Raw genomic sequence first — 21,970 nt, forward strand, 5'->3', positions numbered from 1 at the left:
TTTTTTTTCTTTTTTTTTTAAACAGCCACACCTGTGACATATGGATGTTCCTGGGCTAGGGGTCAAATCGGAGCTGCAGCCGAGGCCTATGCCACAGCCCCAGCAACGCCAGATCCAAGCCACATTTGCAATCCACACCGCAGCCTGTGGCAATGCTGGATCCTTAACCTACTGAGTGAGGCCAGGGGTCAAACCCTCATCCTCACATAGACAACATCGGGTCTCCAACCTGCTGAGCCATAATGGGAACGCCAATAAACAGTAGCTTTTGTATTACTAAATTCTATATTATTGTCCATGTGCTCAGGCCACAAAACTCCACTGCTCATCACATAAAAAGATGTGTACAGTATTGAACTTCATTTCCCCCCCATGCTGGAGTTTTAGTTTGCTTTGTTTTGCTTTCCAGTTTAGGACTTTGGCTCCTTCCCAGACTGTACATGCTGAGACCTTGGGGAGCACGGCTTCCAGTCAATGTGCCTGGATCTCCTCTCTTCTCTTCTGCCTGTCCCTGCCAGCCCTCCTTCACTCCAGACTCCCTGTCAGCCCTCCCTCACCTCCAGACTCCCTGTCAGCCCTCCCTCACTTCCAGACCCAAAAGAAGGTCAGCTGCAATAAGGACTGACTGACTTGGGATGGGAAGGGCAAAACTGAATTGAAGCAAGAGTTCTACTTCAGCATCTGGTGCACAGATTTAGTAACTTTAGTGAAATTAAAAACCAAGACAAAACAAATGCAGAGCCTATATTACAAGATTTGTTATAGGATCCTTAATTTATCTGCTTGGCTTTTGATGAAATTGTTTTTTTTTTTTTTTTTTTTTTTTTTTTTTCTTGCACTGAAATGTATAATGTCCTCTACTAGTTAAGCTCTGGAATCTTTTCCAGTCAACTTCCTCCCTCTGGGATGTAATAAAGAGACAACTTATGACCCAAAAGCATGTGGGAGACAAATTTTCCATGGGAAAAAAAAAGGTTTTTACTATATGTTATGTTTCTCAAAGGAAAGGGGGTCAAAACATAGATAACAATCCTCTGTAACCACTTACTGAATACCAGATTTGTTTTGAGAATAGTAAAATGTAGTTTGTTATTTTTGAAAAGATGAGTATTTTGTCACAGATGTTTTAATTTCTATAACATCCATGTGTAAATTAGAATAAAGAAGAAATTAAAATTAGCTACTGTATCTGCATATTCTATTTCCTCCCCAAAAAAGGGTGAGCAAAGAGATACAGAGTGTCATATAGGTGGAAGCAGACCTCGTCTGTCTGGGGGTCAGATGACTGAAGACTTTTATCCTTGACCCGCCACTTCCTAGTGTGACCTTGAGCTCAGCCTCACTCTCCTAAGATGTGAAATGGGAACAATTATACTCCCAAGAATGTTTGTGAGAAATAAATAATTTGTGCAAAATACTTGGCTCTAGCACGAATTCAATACATGATAGTTGATAATATAACTCAACACAGGATTGTCAAAGTTCTAATAGTTTTAATGGCATTTGATTACCTAAAGGAAATGTGATATTATTCAAAGTCTACATTAGTATTTATATAAATCTCATAAAGATAAATGTTCGGCATTCATCAATGGATGTCATCGAGGAAGGCAATAACAATTCAAGACAATTCAGATTTATATTTATCAGAATTTGGACTAATTATTGAAAATAGTTTGTGTTTAAGTTGGTCTTATTATGATATTAAAGCCATCATGTCAAGGAAACTATTTTGTTTGGGTGATATTACTTAGATATCAGGAGTCAGAAAATTCCATTTAAAAAATTGTTTAAAAGCAAATTTGAGTTATAGGGTAAATATATTTATGAGCTGTAAGTATAATATGAAAACTTTAAATATTGCTACATGTAAACTTCTTTGTCTCTTTATAACTGAGCCAATTTCTCTTTCCCAAAACTGCTATGCTAGGAGGTAGAAATGAGACCTCTAGCTAATCTCAGCTGATTTAGTCTTCTCCCGTGCCTACCCCCTATACTTTTCTCACTGGGCTGGCATCCACATGGTAGGCAGGTGGCATTTGCTGCTAAGCCACAGTCACCTCCCCTGCTGGCTCCCTCTGAGGTGGAAGTCATTGTGGGATCTGTGATCAAACATTTGAGGTGCAGGCCTGCTTCAGTTCTGCAGTCCCACAGAAGCAAACTAAGTGTCCATCAATGGATGAATGGATAAAGATGTGATACGTATACACAATGGGAACCTGCTCAGCCACAGAAAAGAACAAAACAATGCCATTTGCGGCAATACTGATGGATCTAGAGATTATCGTACTAAGTAAAGGAAGTCAGAAAGAGAAAGACAAATATCATATGATGTCACTTATATGTGGAATCCAAAATATGGTATTATTTACAAAACGGAAGCTGACTCACAGACATAAAAATCAAGCTTATGGTTACCAAAGGGAAAATGGGGTAGGGAAGGGATAAATTAGGAATTTGGGACTAGCAGATACACACTACTATATATAAAATAGATAACAAGGTCCTACTATATAGCAAGGGAACTATATTCAATATTCTGTAATAAACCAAAGCGGGAACTAATATGAAAAAGAATTCTGAATATATATATATCAGAATCACTTTGCTGTACACCAGAAACTAACACAGCATTGTAAATTAACTATACTTAAATAAAAAAATTTTTTTTTAAAAATCTTCAGTCTCAGAGCTCGAGTTGTGGCTCAGCAGTTAATGAATCTGACTAGTATCCACGAGGACGCAGGTTTGATCCCTGGCCTTGCTCAGTGGGTTAAGGATCTGGCGTTGCCATGAGCTATGGTGTAGGTCACAGACATAGCTTGGATCCAGCATTGCTGTGGCTGTGGTGTAGGCTGGCAGCTGTAGCTCCCATCAACCCCTAGCCTGGGAACCTCCATATGCCACAGTGTGGCCCTAAAAAACAAACAAAAAAAATCTTCAGTCTCAGAGCCACACCTGCTCCACTCACAGCCACACATGAAAAACAGACTCTAATGAGTGGACAGTATTTACGGCCACCTTTTGTCCAAACTCATGTACACCGCTGTGCCTACCCTCATTGTGCCTGGCTATGCTATGTTGGGCTGGTGCTGCTCCAGTCTCCATCTCAGAAAGGAGGCACAATTCCCCTCTACCCTCTGCATTTAGACTCCCTCAAACCTAGCAAGTGTTGCAGTTGCCCCTCTTGTTTCCCAGGGAACTGTCACAAGTGTTGGAAGTGAGCTTCCTTCCTTTGCTCCTTCTTTCTCCCAACCACACAGTCTCATATTCCATTTCTGGATTTGGAAAACTTCCTCTGGCTTATCACTTCTTTTTCAGAACTTGCTTTTTAAGGCATAAACTTTATAATCTAAATCCTTCAGTTTATTGGGTCTTGATACTCGAAATCTAGACTTTTTGTTTGTTTGTTTGTTTTTTTAGGGCCATACCTGCAGCATATGGAAATTCCCAGGAGCTGCAGCTACCAGCCTGGGACACAGCCACAGCCACAGCAATGCCAGATCCCAGCCACATCTTCGACCTACACTGTAGCTCACAGCAATGCTGGATCCACAACCCACTAAGCAAGACCAGGGATTGAACCTGCATCATCATGGATACTAGTCGTATTCATTTCCACTGTGCCACAATGGAAACTCCCTTAAAATCTAGACTTTTGAAATGCAAATAAAAAAGTTTTCTCTCAAACTTTTTTTCCCCTGCCTTGAATTTCACAAGTCCATTTTAAATATCAAAAGTCACAGACAACTCATATTTTTCTGTAAAGTTCTTTTGTATCATCCTTAACCTTGAAGTAATGGATGCTAAAGTCTAGTTTGAATGAATGAGTGCATGGGATATAAAGAAATTAATAGGTACAAACAAACAAAAAAATCCCACTTGTTAATATATCAAAATACCATCTCACCCCAAATGGAAGCTGCCTTTCATCTGGATTTAGTTTCTTCTTCGTTATCTGGGCTACATTACTTTCTAGTTAATGGTTTGAGAGACTGACTGTACAGATGGACAATGGCTGGACCATATATGACAAGAGAACTCTGACCCATAATCTCTGAAGCAACAAATTAGAGAAGCCAAACCAACTTTTCTGCTACAATCAGGCCAGAATGAATGGAACTTGGAAAATGACTGCCGGTTTTCCAATTCCTCATCACCACCCACTTCCAACTCAGGACCAACTAGAGGAAGCCAAATAGGTTCCCAGACTGATCCTCCCCAAAGCAGGATGCCCTTCTTCTAGTTAGTCCTCTCCAGCTTCTCCAAGCTAGCAACACCCAAACAGAGCATACCTGAAGTCTTGTCTTTTTTTTTTTTTTTTTTTTTTTTGCATTATAAAGTTTTCCTACTCCTATGCCTGCGTTTGAGTCTCTGCCAAATTCAAGTGATGGCTAACTTCTTTGCTTGAAATAGCCTTGGCTTGTTCTCATTTGAATGGTCTTCATTTATTTCCTACTTATACTGCATATAACAATGTTATATTCAGATATGCACATTGGTAGTTGAGCTTAACATTTTTTTAAGTATAGAGATACTTGGGATGAATAAATACTGGGCTTTGATCTCTCTTTCGATGGATAAGAATTAAAAATTAACTCAAATTGACCTTTTCCTTGAATTTACAGTTACTGATATACTTGCCTCAATGGATACAGTAGAACTGTTCTTGAAAATATATGTGGGAGTTCCCATTGTGGCACAGTGGAAACGAATCCATGAGGATTCAGGTTCCATCCCTGGCCTCGCCCAGTGGGTTGGGGATCTCGTGTTGCTATGAGCTACAGTGTACGTTGAAGTCGAGGCTTGGATCCCACACTGCTGTGCCTGTGTTGTAGCCCCAAAGATGTAGCTCTGATTTGACCCCTTGCCTGGAAACGTCCATATGCCACGGGTACGGCCCTAAAAAAAAAATTTTTTTTTTTTAATTTAAAAAAGGAGAAAGTAGGTGTTCTTGTCGTGGTGCAGTGGAAACGAATCTGACTAGGAACCATGAGGTTGCCGGTTGAATCCCTGGCCTCAATCAGTGGGTTAAGGATCGGGTTAAGGACCATGAGCTGTGGTGTAGGTTGCAGATGCGGCCTGGATCCTGCATTGCCATGGCTATGGCTGTGGCATAGGCTGGCGGCTATAGTTCCCATTTGACCCGTAGCCTGGGAAGCTCCATATGCTGCGGGTGTGGCCCTAAAAAGCAAAAAAAAAAAAAAAGGAGAAAGTATTTATTAAAATCTCAATTTTATAAATTGTGTTTTAGCAAATTACTATTTAAAAGTACCTGGTGGGCATTATTTTGAAAATGAACATTTTTATGATGTAGGCAATTATTCTTCATGTGTCAAGTTTCCTTAAACTGGCACACATCTGTATCCGTTGGTACATATAAACCTAAGGCTATTGTAAAGTAATAACGGTACTCAGAAGAACAGATGATACATATTTGCATACAGAAACTTGTGCAGTTTCATTTTTAGGTCATTTAATGGACATTATGTGGTCATAACAACAGCACTCCAAAATACAACTTCCTATTCTCATTTCACAAATGAAAAAATGAGCATTAAGGTAAAAATGACTTGCTCAAAACCTCACTAAAGGATGAAGCCCCTTATTCTCCTGCAAAGAATGTTGAGTCTGTTTGAAGCTACCAGCTGGGGAACTTCTTATATCCCTGCATCTGTTGGAAGGCCCCCATTATTTTGGGAAAGCCATGGTATTCACTATGACACCATGGCAAAGGGCTTGAGGATGTCCTTGGAACAGCAAGGAGGGAAGGGGATCCCCACTCAGGGATGCGCCCAGTTGAGCTAACCTAGTGTTTACTGGCAGAGCTGATCATGGCCTGATGACCCACACATACAAACAGTGGAACCAGAAAGAAATTGGGGCCTTCCCATACTAAGGGGTTCCTTTACACTGTGCATTTATCTACCTTGCTCTTAAAATAAAATTCTGATCTATTACCTAACACTTATCTACAGGTCCCATATAACTGGCTCTTGCATTCCTCTTTCACTGCTTTTCCTACTACTCTTCCCACTCTCCATGCTCTAGATACTTTCAATTTCTCCAGCATGCACAATGCATTCTTCAGCTCCTTTAGAATTCTGACCAGAACACTTTTCTCCAGGATTACAAGGCCTCTGAATAGGCAGTTCCTTCTTTTTTTCTTAATTTTTAAAAATTAATTAATTAATTTTTTTTAGGACTGCACTCCTGGCATATGGAAGTTCCCAGGCTAGGGGTCAAATTGGAGCTACAGCTTCAGGCCTACACCACAGCCACAGCAATGCTGATGCTGCATCTGTGACCTACACCATAGCTTAGGGGTAATGCCAGATCCTTAACCCACTGAGTGAGGCCAGGAATTGAACCCACACCCTCATGGACACTAGATGGGTTCTTAACTTGCTGAGCCACAACAGGAACTCCAGTTCCTTCTCATCTTTCCTGTTTGAGGTCAGATTTTCTCCTCCTAAAGGTCTATTATGACTATTTTAGCTAAAGCAAACCCTAACCTCTATATCCACTTCACTCCAGTTCCTATCATATTTTCCTTTTTTGTCACCTCTCTGGATCTAAAATTGTCTTTTTTATTATTTACTTGCTTTTTTACTATCCTTTTGTAGACTATAAGCTTCAGGAGATTTGGGAACTTGTCTGTTGTCTTTGCTGCTGGATCCCAAGCACTCAGAACATCATGTCTGGAATATAGTGGGCTCTCAATACATATTAGTTGAATAAAGTAATGAATACATCATAAATCCTTATTGAGATTGACAGATATGTACCTATTCCTCAGAAAAAAATGCACTGAATATTTTTTACATAATTTCAGGAGGTTCCAAATCCCCGGAAGTTCATCTGTGGATTCCTGGTTAAAGCCCCTGTGTTAGAGTTAGGTTGTTTCATAAGGTTCTATTTTAAATTCCGAATTTTGTCCTTTGAAGTTAAACTGAGCATGAATTTTGAAATTATGCTTAAAATGGAATGTAGCAAATTACAGGCCAATTGCTGCTGCCTTTTTTTTTTTTTTTTCTGTCTTCTTGGGGCCACACCTGCAGCACATGGAAGTTCCCAGCCTAGGGGTCTAATTGGAGCTGTGGCTGCCTGCCACAGCCAGAGCCACAGCCACACCAGATCCTTAAACCACTGAGTGAGGCCAAGGATCGAATCCACGTCCTCATGGATACTAGTCAGGTTCTAAACCCACTGAGCCACAATGGGACTCCTGCTCATTGGTTTTGAATAAAATAGATCTACGATATTTACATGAACTGATCCTTATGGTCATATTTCTTTGAATGAAGATCCTTTGCGGTACCAACGTTAAACACTCACCCATATCCAGTTCTCTCCTTTAGGGACCATGGGTGGATTAAACTCCCAGCTTCCCTAGCAGTTGGGCAGAGCCATAGGAATAATTTAGCCAATGGATTGGAGGCAGAAGTGACCTATGTTACTATCAGGTTGAAGCATTTAATTGTTGTACGAGATCATCTAGGGTTCCATCTCCTACTCAGTGACTGTGGAAGCACATGCTGGTACAGAGGCGCAATGCCAAGCCATCGCATGGACAACAGTTACCTTGGAGAGTCATACAGATCTTCAGCAGACTTTGTGTGAGCAAGGAGTATGAACCTCTCCTGTTTTAAGTCTCTTAGATTTTCTGATGATTTGCTATTGCAACATAACCTATCATAACCCAAGACACCATCGATTGGAAAATGGGCTGTTTCATATACCTTTGAGGGGGAAAAGGCTTTTATTCATAACTGAAAGAATCCTTACAATATATATCACAATCTTAGCAGTGTTAAAGTGTGAAAAGTATGGGCCTTGGATTTGATGAAATAAAGATTGTTAAAGGAATTCATTCAAGCAGATTAATATAGTCTAAAGAACTCCAAATCCGGAGTTGAACAGAAAGTTATGAATTCCAATAGTGGAGTTATTTGGTGGCACAGCGGGTTAAGAATCCAGCCTGTCACTGCGGCTGTGGTATGGTTCCATCCCTGGGCCAGGAACTTCCTCGTGCCATGGGCATGGCCAAAATAAATAATAAATAAATTCATAAATAAAATAAATAAAATACTTACTAGGCTTGTGACTTAATAACTTAACTTGTATAAGCCTTTGTTTCCTCATCTGTGAAATAGGTATAACTGTAGAAGCTGCCTCCTAGGGTTCTGTGGATATTAGATGAGACAATTCTGATAATGCGTCCAGCATAGTAATTACTCCACATATTTTTGTTCCCACATTTGGTTAGATCACAGAGCTTGTTTAAGATAAGCATTGATTTCAAATAATATACATGGGGAAACTCTTCCAAAGTTTGTTACTGTGCTATACTAATCAATCAGCAAATATCTATTAATTCCTCACTAGGCACGAAGACTGATTTGAGCCTCTGAGTTGGGTGTTCTTGGAGATAACAAAAAAGCAGATCTAGAGCTTGAGGGAGGGCTTGGGTTCTTCCTACCCCCTCTCTGGTATATTTACTGAGTGAATTAGGCTAGAATGAACATCAAGAGCAACCCTGAGTAAAAGAGGGTTTTAAGTATTAGTAAAAGAGGTCACAAAAATATAACTTAGGAATGCATAAAAGGTCAGTCCTGTACCCATCTTGGTGACTGGCAGGCCTAGTAAAGGGAACATTGAAGACATTTTCTATGTCTGGGATCTGTCCCGGATGTGTGTGTGTGTGTGTGTGTGTGTGTGTGTGAGGGAGAGAGAGAGAGAGAGAGAGAGAGAGAGAGTGTCCCTGGGGGGCGGAGAGCACTGATGATTGGGGAGCACAAGTTAAGTCACAGAAGCAAAAAATAGGCTCTTTCAAGACAAGTATGAGAGTGTTCCTATCCACATAGGGTTATATTCTTATGGAATGTATGAAGTTATCCAGGATACATTATTGGGCTTATAATATGTCCAAATTCATAAAGCACCAACTCGTTATAATTGTCATCTGTAGCACATTTGAAGAAGCCTACACTTTGTCATTGCCAAGGTGTAACAATCATCATTTCTGAGGTTTATTCTGAACTAAACGTCTCCTCGCACATACTTTATGTGCTTTTATTCTGTCACTGAAGACATGCATTGTGGATTCTAGTCCAATGTTCTCACCTCAGTTTTCTGGAGGAATATGCCTGTGAAGGAACAGGTGGCTGATTAATGTAATTATTTTTATTAAATGCCTGAACCATGGCAGAGCAAGGAATTTTCTTTACAGGAAGTATAGCTGCCTCTAAATATAACTTTGGGCTACAGTTCACCTTTTCTGTTTATTTTATCCCCAACTTATGAAACTGTATTTTAGGACTTGGGCTATATAACTTGTTATTTGATATCATCTGAACAACAGTGAATCAATTGTAATGGTTCTGGCACCAAAGGAAAGATAGGGGACTTAAATATGTTTCCAGAAGACAAAAAACCTCTCTTTGTGTACACTTTATAACATATGTTTCCACAGTTCTCAAAAGTCCAAAAAAACTTTTCTCACTACTTCTCATTAAAGACCAAGAGGACAAAACAGAGAAAACAAACTCCAGCCCACGTATTATTTATCAGAGGTTTTGGATGACATTCAGATTGAAAACCAAAAAAGATTCCCTTTTCTTCTCTCCAGCTCAATAAACGGCATTAGGATGCTTATTCCTCACTGCGAAATACACCCACTCTCACACACTTGGGAATGTTGTGTTAGCGTTCCAGGAAATGGGGGGCGGGAGGCTGTGTTAGTGCAGACAGGTTTGGGCTCCTCTCCACGTCCTTGCTGCTGGGTCGTCTTAGGTCCGCAGTGGGCTGCTGAGGTCTTCGAGGTCCGACCAGAGCACCTGGGCTCACAACTTATGTATACCTGGGTACACTCCCAGAGGCTACCGGAAAAATCTTGAATAGGGGACCGCTTTACCGCAGAGCGCTCGCTGAAACCTCAGAGACCCCCTTCTCTTGACTTTTCCGCGGCCCGGATAACCGCCCCAAGATTTAACTTTGCTCCGGGCAAGTGTTTGGCGCGGACCCCTTGAAGAAGCGAAGTCTGGTTCGGCTCCGCTCAACTCTGGCCTCCTCTCTTGCCAGGGAGGGATCCGGCGAGCCACGTGGAGCCGGGTGCGGCTTCACCTCGCTTCCTCCAGGCAGGGAAGAGAAGAGGCGAGAGGAGGTACTCAGCTCTCCTGGGTACACTCCCAAGCATTTGTTATTTGGCCTTTGCGAAACAAAATGATGCTAAAAGGCAAAATGGCCAACGTGGAGGTACTCAGCTCTTCCGAGTACGCTCCCAAACAGCTCTAATTTGACGTTTAATAACCAAAACAATGCCAAAATGCAAATTAGGCGATGGAATACCCAGGATGAGCCTCATTTGACAGGCCAAACTGAGATTTTAATGGAAAGATTACTCATACCTGCACACCAAATTCATTCTGTCTTTTAGTACTTTTTAAAAAATGTGTAATTTTAATTTCCACCACTGTCACAATGCACACTCCACAATAACACGCACTGAAACAATAGACACCCCCATATCGCATTGTGTCAGGTTATTATGAGGTGTCGCGGCGCGGGAAAGCGAAGCCCGGGACGTCAACCAGTCCCCCGCCGCACTTACGAGCACTCAGGGCCGCGTGTCTCCAAAAACTCAATAAACGGTTCAGGCCGACGCCTCAACCCAGAGAAGGACAAATGTCATCGGAGCATGGCCCCGGGCGTAGACGGAGAGGGTCAAAGAGGAGGCGAGCGAGGACAGAGGGAGCGAGCACCGCTCGGGGGAGAGCAGACGCGCGTAGGGAAGTCGAGGAGACCAAGTGCATCCCAGCGGGTGGGGAAGGTCCCTCCCGGGGTGATCGGGGTGTCCCGACCCCCGGAGAATGGAACCCCGCGCGTGGCCCTACGCTCTCAGCAGCACCCAGTCCTTGGGGGAGCGTTAAACCCAGGGCACCAGGACAAGGGTGTGTGCGGGGTCACAGGATAACGCTGTTACTTTGTAGTGAGACACGTGTGTGTCTGTGTCTGTGTGTCTGTACGTGGGGGGGGGGGGGCGGAGAGAGGGAAGGAGAGAGAGGGAGCGAGAGAGTGATTGAGAACCAGAAGGAAAAGAAAGAGCAGGGGGCTGAAGGCCGATGTCCTACTTTTAAGAGGCATTGAGAGGCAAAAGCTTTCTTGTAAGCAGAGTCGCAGCCCGTGCCGCGTTAGCGACCAGCGGAACAGGGCGCGGGGACCTCTCCAAGGGGCCTCCAACCTCACGCGCCCTGAGGTGGCCCCGGAGGGGGACTCTGTCCTGGCAACTGGGGGAAGGTCGGGACTGGGGGTTCCTTCTCCCAAGACCCCGGCGCTGCCACCCGGAGGCGGCGAGCTCAGTCCGCCTTTCCAGGGGCAAGGAAAGCGGCCCTCTAGCCTCGCGACCTCGGGTCCCCAGACCCTCCCACCGCCCGACCTCCTCCCCTCAACCTCATTCATTTTTCCTCAGCACCTTCTAGTTCAGGCTCAAAACCCAACTCCAAGCCCTCTCGAGCCCTCATCACCGAGCTTAGGAGAAGGGCCAGGGTCGGAACGGGCTCGGGGGACATCGTACCGAAGTGGCGGCCGCGAGGGGCGCCGCGTCCCGCGGGTGCCCGGCGCGGATGAGCCAGCGGCCGAGAGCAGCCCCCGGAGCCGCGCAGCATCCGCGTCTACAGTGACGGTGGAAGCCACGCCCGCTCGGGAGCTGGGGGCAGTCCTAGCCCCCCCCCACCTTTCCCCCGCCCGCCCGCCCCCTCCTCCCGGCGCCGGCCCCCGGCCCGCCCCCGGCTCGGCTCGCGGGAGGCGCTGGGCGCCGGGGCTGGCGTGCTCTCCCGGGCGCACACACACATCCACGCACGCACGCCCAGAGCCGCTCTCTCCGCGCCCGGCCCTCGTTCCCCTCGCCCATGCAGACGGACAGAGCGACGGAAGATGGCTGACGACTCCACGGGGCACCGAGGATGCAGCCCGGCGGCGGCGGCGGCGGCGGGAGCGGCAGAAGCAGCGGCGGCGGCAGGGGCAGCGGCGGCAGCGGCGGCGTTGGCGGCGGCGGCGGCGGCGGCAGCGGGAGCAGGAGCGGCGGCGGCGGCGGCATCCCCGAGACTCCTCGAGCTACCTTTCCCTCTGACAGCCACTGACGTTCTCCGCCGCTAGAAGAGACCCCGCTTCTCAGGCGCCTGCCTTCCCTCCCCCCGCCCAACCCCAGCCCCAGCCCCGCCAGCACCGCTACCTCCGCCAGCATTGCCACCATCAGCACCACCTCCACCACCACCACCACCACCGCCACCACCACCACCGCCGGCGGCGGCAGCAGCCATTTCATCTCCACAGAAACCAGACACAAAAACATGGCAGAAATGGAGAAAGAAGGGAGACCTCCGGAAAATAAAAGGAGCAGGAAACCGGCTCACCCAGTGAAAAGGGAGATCAATGAGGAAATGAAGGTATTTTTGGACTTCGGGGCCGGAGAGCCTGAGCCCTTTCTTCCGCCTGCTCCCTTTGGGCCGTTGTATGGATTTGGGGGTTACAGGGGAGCGCTTGTCAGTTTCTGTAGGATGCCCAGAACGCCTCAGCTCCTCCTCCAGGTGCAAAACAGAGGCCAACTCGCGGGCTGCATCCCCGAGATTTGCCTACCTCAGATTTGATGGGGGTGGGGGCGGCCGGGAAACCACATACTATTTAACCTTATAAAGCCCAGGTTGGTCCGGGCGCGTTTCAGAGGGAGGGGACCGGGGGCTCAAGTGGCCCGTTGGTGAAGAGGTTTTCTTAATCGGTGGGCTAGTTTTTTCCTCTTCTTCGGGCACCATCCCTAGGATCCCTCCAAAGTTAGAAGCCGCCGGGCCAAGGCACCCGGGGAGCGCTCGATTCCACCTCTCTCCCCAGTTCCTCTCCCGGCTCCTTGATCCCGCTTGCCCCCTAGTAGCCAGCTGCGACTAGGTGCGAGGGTGCCAAGAGGCTGTTAGTGCCGGGGCGAGTTTTGGCCCGAGCGACGCTGGTCTGGGTACCGTTTTGACCGCAGGCTCGCCTCGCCCGCCCCTGCCGGCTCCTCTCACTCGACTGCCTCCGCCTCCCGTTCGCCTTTGCATGCTCCACTTCCCAGTTAAGCAGACCCGGGCAAGCCCTGCTGAAAGATAGCTGTCTGAGGGGCGGCCTTCGCAGAGCGCCTGCCCATTGTTCGGAAAGGCCAGCCTGGAGTCCTGTCGGAGAGGCCGGGCTCCCCGCCAGGCCAGCGGTGCCCCAGAGGTGGCAAGCGCAGCAGCCTGGCGCTCCAGCTGTGCGCATTGGAGTGATTGCACAAGAGCACCGCTCAGCTCCGGACCCCTCGCGTCTGATTTCCCCCCCATACCACACTTATTTTCCAGGAAGTTGCAGCTTTTGCCCGGTGAGGGTTTTATTTTGTCTTGATTTCACGAGTCTCTCTTAATTAATTTTTTTTTATTTTTTGTTTTTCTGTGAGTTACAAACAAGCAGCAGATTTCAGGGGGAGGAGGGTTAAGTTTAATTCTGCAGCCGTCTTATTCCCCATCTTCTGCATAGAATCTGTAATACTGCCAAGTGACTTGGTCAGGTTGGTTAGGTTGGTATTTAAAAGACTAGTGATGAAAATAGCAAGCAACTAAGTAAAATTTATTGTGCTTTGACGTTGTGTTGATTAGAACAAGCATATTCTGGAGAGTGCCTTGTATGAAGCCCATGTTTAGAAAGGGGCACATGGATAATACGTCCTGTATGTGTACCTAAGTAAATATGCTTACTGTTCCTTTCTTCCAGAAAATGTGTATAGCAGTCTACATTGTGGAATAGGGTTTTTACTTCTGAGTAAGAAACTTAGTGCATGAGGTGCAGCATCAGTCCAAGGAGAGTTAAGGAAAATTTGCCTTGGAAATCAGTGCTGTTCCTTGTGATGGAAACCACCATTGCTTCCATTGATAGATAGTTTTTTTGGTTTTTTTGTTTTGTTTTTGTTTTTTAAGAGGCTGGTAGGAGTTGTCTTCCCCTGGGGATAGAATTCAAACAGTCTACAGTAACCATTCTTCCTCACTTGCCCTTCCCTCCTGTCCTGCATTTCCAAATTACTTTTTTATTTCATTTTAAATTGGAGGTGGAGGAACAGGAGAGAGGTAAAGCCACTAAGAAATCACAGTGTGCACTGTCCCTTTAAAACACTGCCTAGTGTGATCTATAGGGATGGCAGTTTTTAAGTTTCATAGGTTCTAGAATTACAAATTAGCTAATTTTAATCAAAACATGTGAAATGTTATCCCGGCTGGATATAAAGGCTGACTGTGCTCGATGCTTGGGGCTCACGTTGTTGACTTTGGCTGCAGGAGCACTCCGTGGTTTGGGAGATAGTTGTCCTTCTACAGTATAACAGATGTTTGTCTGAACTGGTGAGGAAGAAACAAAAACAACATTGTGCGAAGGGGAAAAATTACACAATTTTTAGTCAATGCTGCAGGACTAGGTATGGAATTAACCTTCGTGCACAGAATTTCCTCTTTTTAAAATGTTATTTTTCTTCCAAATCACCACCTACTGTTTGAAGTTTTAATCCTCATCATTTCGGTACAGAGCAGCATTAAATAAGTTTTCCGCGGCAAATAATTCAATTGCCTGAAGGGTCAGTATTTTCTCCCTAGTTTGGAACAATGTAGAAGAGACCCCAGGCCATAATCTCCGGTCGTGTCAGTGCACACCATGCCAGTGAGTCATGGACTCCCATTTCTAGCAGGATTGTTCAGTACACATTCTTCTAATATAGTAGCACCCAAGTCCTCATTTTAAAAGTGATTTCTCAAAGTCAAAAGGTGGAAGGGTTATTTCGAACACATTCTTTTTCTGCCTTTACTATTAATAACCGCATTAGCAAAACCCCTCCCCAAACCTCATGGTTTTGTTACCCCCCCCCCAGTCTCTCCAAACCTAAAGTGTAGAGTAACATAAGACGTTGGTTGCCCTGTATAAAAATATGTGCAACAAAATGTCACCGAGAACACAATGTGGCCTTGTGCAGCTTCATATCGGTGCCTCTGGAGCTGCCTGGCTGTGTTTGCCTTCATCTGAACGGCTTTCATCTGGACCAGTGTAAACTAAGCTCTGGTAAGTAATCACTGCCCGGCAGAAAGAAAGGAATGTATACAGCTAGCACGGCCTAAGCTGTAAAAACGGAAACCTGAGCCCTCACCGTAGATCACATATCAAGGCTTGAAGGTAGGGGAAATGAAAGGGGGAAAGAGGAGAGAGCAATGCAAAAGTCAGCCTGGGAAGTGGAGGATCAGGAGGAGGCCCCCCTTAGGGAGATTTGGCTCAGGGATTAGGGAATTTTATCGTGGTGTACAGTGACCTACTCAGGTTTCAACACTGGTTAGATCAAGTTGCTTCTCTGCAAGCTGAAAGAAAAAGGACTGGTGTGTATGTGATTTTCCCCTCTTCGGGTAATAGAAAGGACATTGGTACAAGTGTCTATTTTAAGTACAGCAAATGCAGGGCACTGAGAATGAGCAACAAAATTGCCTTATCGTAGAGACGTCCTTCAAGATTTCCTAATTGAGATAGTCACATATTTATTTAAAAATGGCCAGAGAAGACAAACTGGCAGAGGTTTAGCTGACACCAGTAATGGCATTGAAGATTGTCTTCATGTGGCTGGGAGCTAATGTTGGTTGCTGTTTCACTAGATCAGATATTGAGTTACATTTTCGTTATCACTGGCTTAATGTACATGGCAGTTGTAACAAATTTAAATTTGATACAATATAATTTTGTGTGTGAAAAGTACATGACTTGGCATAGCTCCCCTTTAGTGTCCTTTAGTGAAAATAGCTTCAAGTAGAAATGTTTGTCTCATTATGACCTTTACGCTGTTTCTTTATCTTTCCTTTTCTTTTTCCTCCCTTCATCCTGGTTTTTCTTAATTAAAAAGACTCATACTGTACTTATAATCAATCTGCCTTATTATTTAGTGACCAATAGAAAGGATTTTCAAAAATCAGATGTCAGTGCCATTTGTATTTTTCACTACTTTCGTTTTCTAAAGCAAATATTGTGATTGTAGCCAATGTAGTATGCCTTCAATATACTGTTAGCTCACATTTATCATAATGGATCTTAGGAGGGAATTCTGATACGTATTGTGTTAATTCGTTTCAGAAGTTTTATAATTTTGGATGTGTAAATGTAAATATATGAGTAAGTATAAATATAATTGTGCCTAAGGGTATGTATTTTATGCACATAGATCTTGGTGAATGTGATTAGTGACTACCAAACAGTGATACAATTCAAAAAAATCTAAACTGTGAGTAGAGGTAATGAGTCAGATTTTTATCTTTGAAAGCTCTCTGACAAAACCCGGTGTGATTGATTAGGTCAAGCACTCTGCCCTGGAAACTTTCCTAGACAAACCATAATTAATGCATTTACAATGTTTGACTTCCTTATCAATTGCTCAAGTACAGTATAATCTGTGTTAACTGTCTCAGGGTCTTTGCTAAAGAAGTTCTCTGTCTATAAATATTCTCAGTAAGTAATTTGTACCTAAAATTATGCATCAGTCCTAATGTCTACAGTTGGAGTCAGGCACATCTGTTAGAGTTTAGTAGTAAACTCACCATAAGATTTTCTAGTTTAGTTTCTGATGGTCTCCATTTGGCATTAAAAATGACCTGTGTCAGTTGCACAGACAATAAAGCAAGTTGCAGAGCTGAGCTGGTGAGTGCAGTGAATTAAATAGCTTGCCATAATTTTTTTTTTTTTTTGAATAGAGATATCAGAGCATGAATTGGGAAAGTCAGCATGTTTAAGGTTGAAATCAGCTCATTACTAAAACAGGTAATTTTAAGTTTTGCTCCTGAAATTCCATCCTGATGTCACAAACAGTAAGTCTCAGGAACCTAGAAAGTGGCTTGGGACCAGATCTCACTGTGGCCTTCTCAGATTATGTCAGACCTCCCTGGCTGAGCAGTGGTCTACAGTGTCTGTGTGACAGGGGTGAGAATGGATGTCATTTGGGACACGGGCCTTGCCCCTTGGAAACTGGTTACAGGGTGTTGCTGAGCCCACTGGCCCTGTCCTGTTCATTGAGCTCAGTTGTCCTGCTCGAGGTTCTAGTCTCAACCTATAAGGCAAAGTCCTGGGAGGGCACAGAGAGCTATGAATTCTGCTCTGTTCAAACCAGGGCTTTTCTGAAAAGAGTCTCTTTCTCCATCTGTGAACCTGTGAGTATGATGTGTGGTAGAGCAAAACTCGAAGCCTTATACAGCTCGCAGGTTCCAGAGAGGAGGAAATGGAAAGGAACCACTGCACTTCCTCCCGAATCTGAAATAAACATTTGAACTAGAAGAAAATGAGTCTGACAGACTCATTCCCTTCTTCGTTTCCTGCCTCTGTGCTTGCCAAGCACTGCTCTGTGAAGCCAAGCTCTGCTCCCCTTGTGTGAAAGACAGACTCAGAGAAACCAAGAGGTAACAGTTTTTAAAGGAAAGTCGAAAACAGGGCTTCAAAAAAGGCAAATATCAGTGAATGCAAGTGACTGTCTGAAAAAGGAGAGTTCAAGGGAAATAGAGTGTCTTGCTAGGGTGACCAGACTCTTTATATCTTCTAAGAAAGGGTCCTTTTTTATTGAATCTTTATACTTCTTTTCTTAAAAAAAAAAATTATTAGAAGTAGTAGACAGTGGATCATTTAAAAACCTCTGAAGTCTAAAACTTCCTCTTGCGGAATGGGAAGTCAGCCACACTTGCACTCTCAAGCTAATAAGATTATTGAATATTTTCCTAAAAGAGAAGGGATATTCCAGGGTAGAATGAAAAAAAAAAATACTTTGTTTTTGATGGTGCCAATTGAAACATGTAAACAGACATGAAAGCATGTGGTGGGTGAGATTTGCTGAATGTATATTCTAGGATCTGGAGACTGATGGATGTTAATATCTCTTATGTAACTAAAGAGTTGTAGAACTCTGGCCTGCTTTAGGGCCAATGGCTTTGGCATGGACAGGAAAACAATGTAACAAGTCTTGGTGATTTGGGGGCCAGTGCTGCAGCTGTGATGGGACACAGCTGCACACAGCTGCACACCTGCCATGCCTGCCACAATGTTAGCGAGGGCTGGTCTCCACAACTTTACACATTTGTTTGACCTTTTTAGAACATTTCATGTCTCGGCCACATATTAAAACCAGACAAGTGGGGACGTACTCGTACACTCGGTGCCACAACAAGACAATAAAGCAACATAGATTTTTATATGTGGAAACACAATTTTGGTTTCATACGACAACTATACAGCCATCTAGTTCAGACCATATCACTAAGCGAACAAGACTTTCTCCTCAGGGCTGCTCCAGACTGGAGCTGAATTTTAGTGCTATGATGTGTCCTCTACCCTTTAGAACTGCATTATAATCATTGCGTTGTGGCTGAGAATAATACTGCAGAATGACCCCAACGAAGACCCAAATCTTCAAAGGATTTCAGCCAAAACTGTATGTAGTTCAGGTAAAAACAACAGGGCTTTAATGAATAAGGTCTGCAGCAAGATTGTAAATCTGGCTGCTCTTATTATAGCATGTGTGTGGATGACCCTCCAGAGGGATGACCCTCCAGTGGGATGTCTTTGAGGCGTGTCTGAGGATGCCATCTGAACCAGTGGGGTCATGGGTGTGAAAGTACTTTGAAATCTGTAAAGGGCTCTTCCAATATTTCTTTTGTGCTATTTAAATTTTGCCTCCTCCTTGGTAGAACCTTAAAAGAAAACCTCTCCGTTAGGTCTGTGTTAAGAGAGGTGACTTGGACTCAGCCCTAGGCCAGACCTGGGGACAGATAGAGCTAGAAACTGATCTCTAATCAATTTTATTTTAATTCCTACTTCCTAAAAAGAAACTGCCTCTCTTCTGCAGCTTCCTTCCTCCAGCCCTTTAAAAATCTTAATTAGCGAGTCCACTGATGCTTAATAGAAATCTACTTCAGAAGTCAGTGAGAACCCATGGAGGTGAAAAGGGAGATAAAATATTTTCCAAAAATAACCATCATTTTAATCTTAATTGTCAGAGATACTAACTTTTTTTTGTTTTGTTTTGTTTTTTGTTTTTTTGCACCTTGTCATTTGTTCAGGATTGGGGGTTTCCTTTTCCTTTGATAGTATTTCTCATATGCTCCACTTTCTTGGATAAAGTGTGTCAGAATGTTTTGAAGTTAAGTAATGTAACTTACTGATCCTTTTTATTGTCATTAGGGCTGTGAATATGATTGACATTGTCTATGAGAGGACTACATGTTAATTTTTAATTAAAACTATTATTTTTAAAAAATTAAAGACATGACAGCAGTAGGAGAATAAGCAATACAAATAAGCAAAAAGAAAAACAAAGCCTGTAATTTTCCCACCCAGACACAATTACTGTTAGCATTTTGATGTATGTCTTTTCATGCCCTTTTCTGTATGATATGTGTTTTTTTAAACAAAAATGGTCTCATAGTATATTAACCTTCCTTTTAAAACTTAAAATATTGTTAATAGCTTTTCATGGCAGTAAAAATTTATCCATAGCATATATTTTAGTGGCAAAATAGTATTCCATTTTAGTCATTTCATGACTAAACTGTAATTTACTTAACCAAGTTCCTATTGTTTGGCATGTAGTTTGTTTCTAAGAAAACAGCGCTGAGATAAACATTCCTGAACATGCATATTTTTGCACCTATTTCCTTAGTCCCTACTATGCCTAGAAATAAAATTGCTGAATCAAAGGATATGTAAAATTTTATGTTTTTATTGTGTAAAGTCAAGTTACCTTTTCTAAAAATTGAATCATCTTGAATTCCCAATAGTCTGTGAGTGCTCATTATATTGGATATTGTAATTTTTATTTTATTTTATTTTTTGGTTTTCCAGGGCCGCACCCGAGGCATATGGAGGTTCCCAGGCTAGGGGTCTAATCAGAGCTATAGCCGACAGCCTGCGCCAGAGCCACAGCAACATGGGATCCGAGCTGTGTCTGTGACCTACACCACATCTCACGGCACTGCCTGATCCTTAACCCACAGAACAAGGCCAGGGATCGAACCTGCAACCTCATGGTTCCTAGTCATATTCGCTAACCACTGCGCCACTATGGGAACTGGAAGTTGTAATTTTTTTTTTTTTTTTTTTTGGTCTTTTTGTCTTTTGTTGTTGTTGTTGTTGCTATTTCTTGGGCCGCTCCCGCGGCATATGGAGGTTCCCAGGCTAGGGGCTGAATCGGAGCTGTAGCCACCGGCCTACGCCAGAGCCACAGCAACGCGGGATCCGAGCCGCGTCTGCAACCTACACCACAGCTCATGGCAACGCCGGATCGTTAACCCACTGAGCAAGGGCAGGGACCGAACCCGCAACCTCATGGTTCTTAGTCGGATTCGTTAACCACTGCGCCACGACGGGAACTCCTGAAGTTGTAATTTTTTTTAACTTTCACATTTTTTTTTTCCTTGTTAGGGCCGCACCCACAGCGTATGGAAGTTCCCAGGCTAGGGATCAATTTGGAGCTACAGCCGCCAGGCTACACCACAGCCACAGCAAGGCAGATTCCAAGCCGCATCTGTGACCTATACCACAGCTCCTGGTAATACCTGACCCACTGAGCAAGGCCTGGGATTGAACCTGCATTCTTTTTTTTTTTTTTTTTGTCTTTGCTTTTTCTAGGGCCGATCCCGCAGCATATGGGGGTTCCCAGGCTAGGGGTCCAATCGGAGCTGCAGCCACTGGCCTATACCAGAGCCACAGCAATGCAGGATCTGAGCCGCGTCTGCAACCTACACCACAGCTCACGGCAACGCCTAATCCTTAACCCACTGAGCAAGGCCAGGGATCAAACCTGCAATCCCATGGGGTTCCTAGTCGGATTCATTAACCACTAAGCCACGACAGGAACTCCTGAACCTGCGTTCTTATGGATACTAGTTGGATTCATTTCTGCCATGCAGCAACGGGAACTCCTCACATATTTATTTTTAGAATCAGATTTCCTGGAGTTCCTGTTGTGGCTCAGCAGGTTAAGAACCTGACTAGTATCCATGAAGATGCGGGTTCGATCCCTAGCCTTGCTCACCTGGTTAAGGATCCCGTGTTGCTGAAAGCTGTGGTGTAGATCACAGATGTAGCTTGGATCCCGTGTTGCTGTGGCTATGGTGTAGGCTGGCAGCTGCAGCTCTGATTTGACCCCTAGCCATATGCCACACGAGCAGCCTTAAAAAAATAAAAAAGCAAAAAAAAAAAAAAAAAGAAAGAAACATATTTCCTGAATTTTGTTTGATCATCTTTCTGTATTTACACATTAAAAAAATATTTTGAATGTATCCAAATGTGTTACCATATTTATTAAGAGTACATTCGAAGTGCTAGGCATTGTGCTAGATGGGGCACAATATGAAATTAAAGTTTCTGTCTTAAAGTAACTTACAGTGGGTTTGGGATAGATGATATATTTTACTAGCTCTGTGGAGGGCAGTCAGACTTGGAGGAAAAGTGGGAATTATGTTTGTGGGAAGAGGGAGAGCGTGGCTTTTCCCTCAGTTGAGTGAATGGGAACTCTCTGAAAATCTTTTTTTCCTGAGTAGGATTCCAAGTTGAAAACACATCGACATTTAGTTATACAGGGCCTGAGATGAAAGAAATCAGTGGTTCCTACCCTATATTGAAAAATGTGCTTGGTGTTTTCAAAATAAAATCATTAGTCCTTTTTGAAGACCTGGAAGTACTTGCATTTCAGAGATATTTTGAGACTTTGTAATTACTGTAATTTTCGAAATGACTTGCAGTCAAGTCTTTATTATTTACCTGGTAAAACGTTCAATTAAAAACCATTTAGGAGTTCCCATTGTGGCTCAGCTGTTAATGAACCCAACTAACATCCATGAGGATGCAGGTTCGATCCCTGGCCTTGCTCAGTGGGTTAAGGATCCAGCGTTGTGGTGAGCTTGTCGTGTAGGTT

General features: G+C 43.9%; 1 protein-coding gene and 2 long non-coding RNA genes across 5 annotated transcripts in view; 2 read left to right on the forward strand and 1 right to left on the reverse strand.

Moving 5' to 3' along the window:
- The window catches only part of LOC102159561 (uncharacterized), a 28,576-nt gene extending 26,849 nt beyond the window's left edge, over nt 1-1,727 (forward strand). Inside the window, exon 4 of the long non-coding RNA XR_002343705.2 lies at nt 410-1,727. This is a non-coding gene — a long non-coding RNA (uncharacterized LOC102159561). The remainder of the gene's footprint in view (nt 1-409) is intronic.
- The window catches only part of LOC110260430 (uncharacterized), a 37,108-nt gene extending 24,508 nt beyond the window's left edge, over nt 1-12,600 (reverse strand). Inside the window, exon 1 of the long non-coding RNA XR_002343702.2 lies at nt 12,414-12,600. This is a non-coding gene — a long non-coding RNA (uncharacterized LOC110260430). The remainder of the gene's footprint in view (nt 1-12,413) is intronic.
- The window catches only part of SOBP (sine oculis binding protein homolog), a 172,589-nt gene continuing 162,654 nt past the window's right edge, over nt 12,036-21,970 (forward strand). For all 3 annotated transcript variants that reach the window (XM_003121331.7, XM_013992735.3, XM_084962140.1), the window contains exon 1: nt 12,036-12,446. In XM_003121331.7, coding sequence (XP_003121379.3) covers nt 12,351-12,446 — 96 coding nt within the window. In that variant the 5' untranslated portion in view covers nt 12,036-12,350. The remainder of the gene's footprint in view (nt 12,447-21,970) is intronic.

Source organism: Sus scrofa, chromosome 1 (assembly GCF_054392235.1).
Source record: "Sus scrofa isolate SSC_HxYL_T2T_F1_AM1 chromosome 1, Sscrofa_HxYL_maternal_Yorkshire_Landrace_v2.0, whole genome shotgun sequence".
Classification (NCBI taxonomy): Eukaryota; Metazoa; Chordata; class Mammalia; order Artiodactyla; family Suidae; genus Sus; species Sus scrofa.